This window comes from Fragaria vesca, linkage group LG7, assembly GCF_000184155.1.
Source record: "Fragaria vesca subsp. vesca linkage group LG7, FraVesHawaii_1.0, whole genome shotgun sequence".
NCBI lineage: Eukaryota > Viridiplantae > Streptophyta > Magnoliopsida > Rosales > Rosaceae > Fragaria > Fragaria vesca.
The window spans coordinates 22,080,534-22,089,102 of record NC_020497.1 but is presented as its reverse complement, the minus strand read 5'-3'; the positions used below and the strand labels follow the sequence as shown (position 1 = coordinate 22,089,102).

Below are 8,569 nucleotides of genomic sequence, written 5' to 3'. Positions count from 1 at the left end.
GAGAGAGAGAGAGGGTTGGATACTTGGATTAATGCTAAGATTGTATAGAAAGCAGGGAGGAATCTCTAGCTCTTCCCTGTTCAATACTCCAACCATAATGAGAAAGAGTTCCATGTTAATTTAGCTTCTCTTTTCTTCCCTAAAAAAGAAAAAATCACAAGATTTTTCCTTATATATCATTGTGTACTGCTTTATTTGGATGAGCATATATAGTGCTTTTCATAATGTGGTTTGATAATGTTTATAGCTTCATGTGAACATAAAAAGTAAAAGTAAAAAGATTCAAGTAAACATTTACGTAAAATCACTCTTTATAAGTCAAGTATCACTAGACATATATTTATCCAGACATATAAACATTAGGCATGATTATATGTTCTTATTCAATTTAACTCTGGGACAATTTTTGTACGTCTTATTTTTATTTACATAATATTTAATAATCACCCTACTTTTGCTAGTCTGTCTTAGCTAGATAGAGCTGTTAATTAGTTATTTTCATGTATAACATTACTCTTTAAAATTTTGTATATTTGATTTAAAAAGTTTCTTTTGAAGTAATTTCCATACACATTGTGATGCAATTTTCATTCACATTCTCATCATCATGTGATCATGCTCTCATGGATATCAAGCATGTATCACGAGATAGATAGTCAGAGTTTTACATATAATTCTTACCATCACCATTGCTGTCATCATGAGGAACAGTTCCTCCATCACCATCACCACATAATCATTGAACAATTCCTCTCATACATCATCCATTTACTGCAGTATGAATTTCGTTTTTACCTAAACGGTGGTTAAAAGAGAATCTAAGTGAATGGGTGATGCTCAATTCCAGTCAACGTTTTGACAAACCCACATCAGCAGCCAGTAACATAAAACATTTTCTAAATTTTTTGCTAATAATCCTATAATCCTACTTGGTAAATTAAAGGTTTAATTTTTTGTCAGACCGTGACCCGCTCCGGTTCAGTGGCCTTTATCACGAGAGACCTATACAGTATCCTCTTTTTGTCTCCGTTCACACCCACAACTGGGGTTGGCTCCCTTTCTTGGGTCAAATATTTGTATATAACTATATATATAATTAGAGTTAGTCAAATCTATTTTATTTCAGGGTTTTTTGTTTTTTACCTGATAAAGATAATATATATGTTAAATAAGTATCTATAAAAAGGAAATTATATAGCTGTTGGGGGCATCCTAGATCATCCACAAGGGTAGGTCCAGAAAAAATACTAGGTTTTAAATGGTGAAGCAAGGTGGTGGGTTTAATTATACGGAAGAGGGCGACGTCTGCATATGCAGTACATCGTGTGCTAAAGGGACAATATTTGAAGGCAAACAAAGTTCATAACTAATTTAAGATAGACGGGAGATGTAGTTGCCTAATTTTGTTTTAAATTGGGTTACTTAACATAAGTATTGGTCTCTATTGCGGGCAACGGCGGGAAAGGCTGTGGGCCTGGACAATAGCTTAGGCCCAACGTCCATTAATGGGATCATTGATGAACAATAATAGTGCTTATTTAGCCAACGAGGTTTGGCTTAGTTGGCAAGGGCGGGTTTGTGATGGAAATTTTCATATGGAAATCTATATCTAGAGGCTGGTGTGACAGGTACGTGTCTACTGTCAATCATTCAGAGTTGAGGTTACAGGTTTGCCCTGATGATGGTGATGTAGCGTAACCAAGCTCTTATCTAAACTTTTTGTTTGTAACCAAAAAATAATAATAATAATAACAGTGCTTATTTAGCATATGATCGATTGACCAAGACCACAAGCTTCATGATGTTGAATGACAACACATAACGCTCGACCCTAGAGCTCTAAGACATTAAGACATGTAAAATGTAATGCAATGAAGACGACTCCGTAGTATAGTTAATGTAGGTATGAGTATCACTGACTCAATCTGTGTCCATTATTTACCGAGTGAAGAAGTTACAGCACAAAGCATCCACCAAAGTTGGAATAGACGAGAGAAGAAGGTTCCTCAACATAGTTGTATTCAAACATGTAATAACTCAGGGTTTTGGCAGAGAATGATCCACAAATCGAGGTATAGATTAGATCATCACTACTACTGCTGCTACTATTTTCAGGAGGATTACTGGCACCAGATTTCGAATAGGCAAATTCGAGAGTCAAGACCACAACAGGTGTGAATTTAGCGTGCACCAAGTAATACATGAATGAGAAGCAAACTTTTCGATCTCCAAGATGAGCACAATAGTATGATTTTGCCTCACACTTAGACAAACCAGGATACTTGTCGGGCAAATGTATCCAAGCTACAAGTTCAATCTTATTTGGTTCACCTGCATTAGACAACAGGATGCGGTGTACTAGTATTTTCCCATGACAATAAGTAAACACTAGCTTCTCAAAGTCATCCTCCGAGTCCAAAACTAAAACATGTTTGTTGTAGTAGTTGTAGTGGTCTGTACAATAAAATTGCAAAGATGGTTCAATTCTAGTCCATGTTCCATGAGGGGAAGCCACGTCAAAGCAGAAAGTTTTGCATCTATACCTTCCATGATGATCTCTGAGAGTGGCAAAGATCTTGCTGCCCAAAATTGAACAAGAGTGGAAAGAACAGTTCAAGAATGGAAGAGGCGGAAGAGAAGCCCATACATTGGTTTTGGGGTCAAATACTGCAAAGATTTTTCCAGAGAGAGCGTATAGTTTACCATCGATCTCCTGCAGGAAAGGCTCATTAATGGTTTCTTCTTCCATATCCGGAATCACAGAGCTGACTAAGCTGGGTTCTGAAACACTAGTATCCAAAACGTAGGATGGTTTAGAGGCATACCGAAACTTAGGACCCTCAAACCAGCCGCCGACCAGAACAATTCGAGAGCCAAAGACACCAAACCCCATACATGCGGGAACTAAATCGTCATCGTCATCTACAAAAGCAACTTCTCGTAGCACATTCCTCTTGGACTTGGATTTAGATTTGGAAGAATATACGGTGATCGGTGTAGCGGTATCAGAAAAGAAGAACAAGTTACTCACTTTGATTGCCTGAACACGGTATCGATGTAACCGGTGATCGTGAGTCTCTGAAGTGCAAATATACAGGGTTTTGTTGTGGACACGCTTAGCGTGGGAGTTGTGGAAGCTAGGACTGGAAATGAGAGAGAGCCAATGCTTGGAGACACGTTTGAAGCAGGTTAGGGTTCCTGCTGGCATGCGCAATAGGATCTCTATGAGGAGCTCTTCGATGTTGGCTACGGTTTCTGCTGATAATGAGGAATGATGCTCCTTCATACTGATCGATTGACTGACTAGGGTTTCAGATATTTTTTTTCTTTACTTGCTTCTTCAGTATTGATCCAATCTTATAAGTTCTCCTTCCATAACTTTGAGGTTTATGGGTGGGTGTTTAAACAGAATAGGCAACATAGAGTGAGATAGCAAATTAGGGTTTAACTTTTTACAAAAACTAACAGAAAGAAGAGTTATTTATAGAGAACGGGCCGGGGGCCATGACTCGTGCGTATTTCCTAAGGCAATTAGGATTAGACAATGGGAGTACGTACAGTTTACCTAATGTTTTTTGGATTCCTAGTAATGGATGGTTTACAACACTACTCATCTTGTAACAAAAAAAAGAGACTAAGAGAGTTTGATATGCATGTTGTTCTAGTTAGTAGATGAGATTCATTCAAGTGTACGCTAGCGGCCGTTCTGATTTCTGAACAATGGAGCCATTCAGGCACAATAATATACTGTCATCTTGTTTCCAAGTCTCGTTAGCAACGTAGGCCAAAAAATCGATCTAGAGCCCGTATCAGATTTCACCTCACTGATCTCATCGGCTTCTTTGGAATTTCGTTAGTGAGTGAGTCTGATGAGAGAGAGAAAAATAAGTTTATAGCTCTGTTTATAACTCTCGATTGTTAAGGTAAAAAAAGAAGTTCATAACTAATCTAAGATGGTCGGGAGTTGCATGTACGTAGTTGTGTAATGGTTCACTTTTGAAACTTAACATAAGCTGTATTGCGGGCAATGTGAAAACTGGGAAAGGGTGTGGACCTGGACAATAGCTTAGGTCCAATGTCCACTAATGAACAATGATATTTCTTATTATTTTGAAAACCACTAACCAAGACAACAAGCTTCATGATGTTGAATGGCAGCACAAGATGCTCGGTTTTTACCAATCAAACTTATCAGATATGTAAAATGAAATAATGAAGAGGACGCCATATTTTAGTTGATGTAAAAGCTTGATCAAAAGGAATCTACATAACTTGAAACAAACCTAGTACTAGAAGACAATATGCTTATCAGAAAGTAATGAAAGGGCTTACCAAGTGATGAAGTTAAAGCACAAAGCAACCACCAACACCAAAATCGTAATTGGGGATAGAAGAAGGTTTCGCGGTATAGTCGTGTTGGAACACGTAATAACCCAGGCTTTGGCATAGAATGATCCACAATACGTGGTATAACTAAGAAAACTCGGATGACTACTACTCCTGCTGCTACTACTTTCAGGAGGATTACTGGCACCAGATTTCGAACAGGCAAATTCTAGATTCAAGACAACGACATGGATGATATTAGGCGCGGCAGGCTCCTTAGAATACAAGAATGTGAAGCAAACTTCTCGATCTCCAACAAGGGCACAACAGTATGATACTACAACGAACTCATCAGACAAACCAGGGAACTTGGGCAAATGTATCGAAGCTACAAGTTCAATCTTATTAGGTTCACCTGCATTAGACAACAGGATGCGGTAGACTAGTATTGTCCCAAGATAAGTAAACATTAGCTTCTCAAAGTCATCCTCCGAGTCCAAAACTAAAGCATGTTTGTTGTAGTTGCGAGTTCCATGATATCGCAACGGTGGTTCAATTAAAGTCCACGATCCATGAGGGGAAGCCACGTCAAAGCAGAAAGTATTGCTTCCATACATTCCATCTTTGAGTGTGGCAACTATCTTGCTGCCCAGAATTACTGAACAAGAGAAGGAACTAGTCCAGTTTGTAATAAGAGGCGGAAGAGGAGCCCATACCTTGGTTTTGGGGTCAAATACCGCAAAATTATCTTTAGAGAGAGCGTATAGTTTACCATCGATCTCATGCAGGAGAGGAGGATACATACTCATGTCTTGTTCCATATCCGGAATCACAGAGCTGACGAACTTGGCCTCTGAATCAGTAGTATCCAAAACGTAGGATGGTTTAGGGGTGTTGAAAGTAGACCCACCGGCCAGAACAATTCGAGAGCCAAAGACACCAAACCCCATGCCGCGGGGAACTACACGGCCGCGGGGAACCAAACCGCTGGGATAGTCTTTTAGAAGAGCAACTTCTCGTAGCACTTTTCTCTTGGACTTGGATTTAGATTTGGGAGGATATATGGTGATTGGTGTAGCGGTATCGGAAAAGGAGAACAAGTCGCTCACTTTGATTGCTTGAACACGGTATCGATTAAACAGGTCATCGCGATGCTCGTAAGTACAGATATAGAGGGTTTTATTGTGGACACACTTAGCGTGGGAGTTGCGGAAGCTAGAACTGGATATGAGAGAGAGCCATTGCTTGGAGACACGTTTGAAGTGGATTAGGGTTCCTGCTGGCACGCGCAAGAGGATGTCTGTGAGGAGCTCTTCGATGTTGGCGACTGTTTCTGCTGGTGATGAGGAATCACGGTTCTTCATATTGTTGAGACCGATCTAGGGTTTATGGTTGAGACCGATCTAGTCGTGCATGACAGGGATGACGATCTCACTTCTTTACTAGGGTTTCCGATAATTTTCTTTACTTGCTTCTTCAATACTGATCGACTAGGGTTTATGGTTGAGGTTTATAATTTCAAGAGATCCAATCCTGTAGGTTCCCCCTCCATAACTATGGCTGGGTGTAAAGAGAATGCGCAACAATATAGCAAATTAGGGTTTATTCATATTTATGAAGACGATGAGGTAAATGAGCCTTTATGATTTATGGGCTTATGGCCTTGTCCCTGCGGACCACCTAATGCGTAGGCCCAAATTATAAAGCCCGTTTCAGATTTCACCTTACTAATCTCCTCGGCTTCTTTGGAATTTCATTTCCATCTTCGTAGTGAGTGAATCTCAGAGAGAGAGAACCATCGGAGCTTGGCCGTGAGAAACACAAATCTGACCGGAAAAATGTTCCTCCGAGCAATCGCACGGCCGCTGATGGCCCGGGTGAAGCAGACGACGGGGATCGTAGGTCTGGACGTGGTCCCCAACGCGAGGGAGGTCCTCATCGAGCTCTACTCCAAAACCCTAAAGGAGATCCAGGCCGTGCCGGAGGACGAAGGCTACCGCAAAGCCGTCGAGAGCTTCACTCGGCAGCGCCTCCAGGTCTGCCGTGAAGAGGAGGACTGGGAGGCCATCGAGAAGAGGCTCGGGTGCGGCCAGGTCGAGGAGCTCATCGAGGAGGCGCGTGACGAGCTCACGCTCATCGGAAAGATGATCGGTGAGTTTAGTTTTTTGATCGGATGAATCTGTTTAAATTTGGATTGGAATGTGTTTCTTTCGAAATCGGAGTGTCGAGAATTGTTATAATGTATAGATTGTGTGTGTTTCTCTGGTTTGGACTGTTTGTGCTTTGCTTAGTTGAGTGGAATTAGTGATTGTAAATTGCAATTGAGGTGAAATTTTCGACAATTAGGTCCGGCATTACAAGTTTTGTGATGGTTATTGAGTTCTTTTTCGCTTTTCTAGGCTCATCTTGTGAAGGAAAAGTGTGTAAAGAACTAAAAATTATAAAATTCTAATGTTTGCCGAGTTTTAATTGGAGTTGTTAGTTTTAAAGATATGTTGCCGAAAATATCACTTCAAAGTGTTAAGTAGTTGTTGTTTACTTGAGGAATTTCTGTACAATTTTTGCGTTTTTGAGTCTCTTGTTTCAAACTTAGGCATTCATATACATGTGTTGAGCCGTCAGGTTGGTTTACAATTCTTTCGTCAGGTTGACTTTAATTCTGTCTTGACATTTGGTTTTTGCTTCTATAGCTGCAATGTGATGTTACTGTCAGCTTTGATCAAAATTATGATTTGCCAGTGGATGCAATAGTAATTACTACTTGAGAATGCTTACTTGAGAATGCTAAGTTTGTCACTCAAAATAAGAGTTGGTTCATTATATATAGTTAGCGCCTGTTGTGCCAATCATTTGCATCGAGCTCATCCGTATATCTTCTGATGGCTTCTATTCCAAAAGTAAGTTTATGCCAGGCATGCCCCCTGTTCCTGCAATAGCACTTCTTTAACTATCCAATCACCATTAAGCGGAAGCGGAAGCGGAAGGGATGCTAAGGAAATGCTATTTTCTTGATATGAATGGAATTCAACTCTGACCAGATTAGGAATCTTAGTATGTGTGAAAGTATGATGTTAACTAGCCATTGCAACTGTTCCTTTCAATAATGTTTGTCTCTTCTGTTGTCAAAATGTATATTTCTCGTTCTTCCTTCTTACACAGGGCTTTTTGTTTTTGTCGGTCTTCTGTTTCCTTCTTTGGTCTGTGATGAAGTGTGTGTTGAGACAAACGATATATTTATTGTTTGTCAAAGCACAATTGTATCATTAAGATTCTTTCCTTTGAGTCCTAATGCTATTACGAGCTCTTTATTTCCTTGAATATATGAAAAGGGATGGATTGTTTATAATGGTTTGCATTGCTTATTGTGTTGTATTGCAGAGTGGGATCCATGGGGTGTGCCGGATGATTACGAGTGTGAGGTGATCGAGAATGATGCTCCAGTTCCAAAACACGTGCCTATTCACCGACCTGGTCCTCTTCCTGAGGAGTTCTACAAAACGCTGCGGGGTATTAGTTCAGATCAAACAAAGTTGGATGAGGCTAAACCTACCTCTATTGATTCTGAATCAAAGGCCTAAGGGTCTGCTTGTTTGTCTTTCAAGGAACCTTAGATTCCAATCTGAACCTTTATCTTTCTCTCGGAACTCTCCTGCTTCACTTTTATCCCATGCTGTTTGTAGATTTACATTATGGGAGAGGCTTGAAGTATTAATAATCTACACTTGGTGTTCAGTGGACCTTTTTTTGTATTATCCGCGCTTCTTTTAAACTGACAGTTAACTCAGTCCCGGTTTGGTCATATAGTTTGCTAACTGAATCATTTGCTTTTATTTCCCGGTTAACTCAGTCCCAGTTTTATTTCCCACTCTACTCTCTACATTTGCACACCAAGGCACTTGATAAAGAATCGTATTCAAATTCGTTTATTGTAGCTTTGTTTCCAGTTCCCGTTAGGAATATAATTTCAGTGGCAACGTGCTTTGATTATGAGTAACCATGAGCCTCTGCAGCCGGTTGAAGATGATGCTTCAGTGAACCATGCATTCTGGCAAATATTTCCAATGTGCTGGTTTATGTTGCATCTATGTTGGAGATGGACATGGAAGAAGTTGCCGAATTGAAAGTTACCAGAATGTTGTGACTTGTGCGCTTGTTCTCGTATTAGATTTTGTAAACCAAATGGTGTATATACGTAGTTATTTACTTAATTCACAAGGAACAAGCACCTTCTTCTTTTAGTGAA

The 8,569-nt window shown here is 40.0% G+C and overlaps 1 protein-coding gene across 1 annotated transcript; it reads left to right on the top strand.

Annotated features, from left to right (window-relative positions):
• The first annotated feature begins 6,087 nt into the window (after window positions 1-6,087).
• LOC101304139 (probable NADH dehydrogenase [ubiquinone] 1 alpha subcomplex subunit 5, mitochondrial-like) lies at window positions 6,088-8,190 on the top strand. The gene is made up of 2 exons (XM_004307992.1): window positions 6,088-6,477; window positions 7,705-8,190. The coding sequence occupies exons 1-2, from the start codon at window positions 6,165-6,167 to the stop codon at window positions 7,902-7,904; spliced, it is 513 nt and encodes a 170-aa protein (XP_004308040.1). The 5' UTR covers window positions 6,088-6,164; the 3' UTR covers window positions 7,905-8,190.
• Window positions 8,191-8,569: the final 379 nt, after the last annotated feature.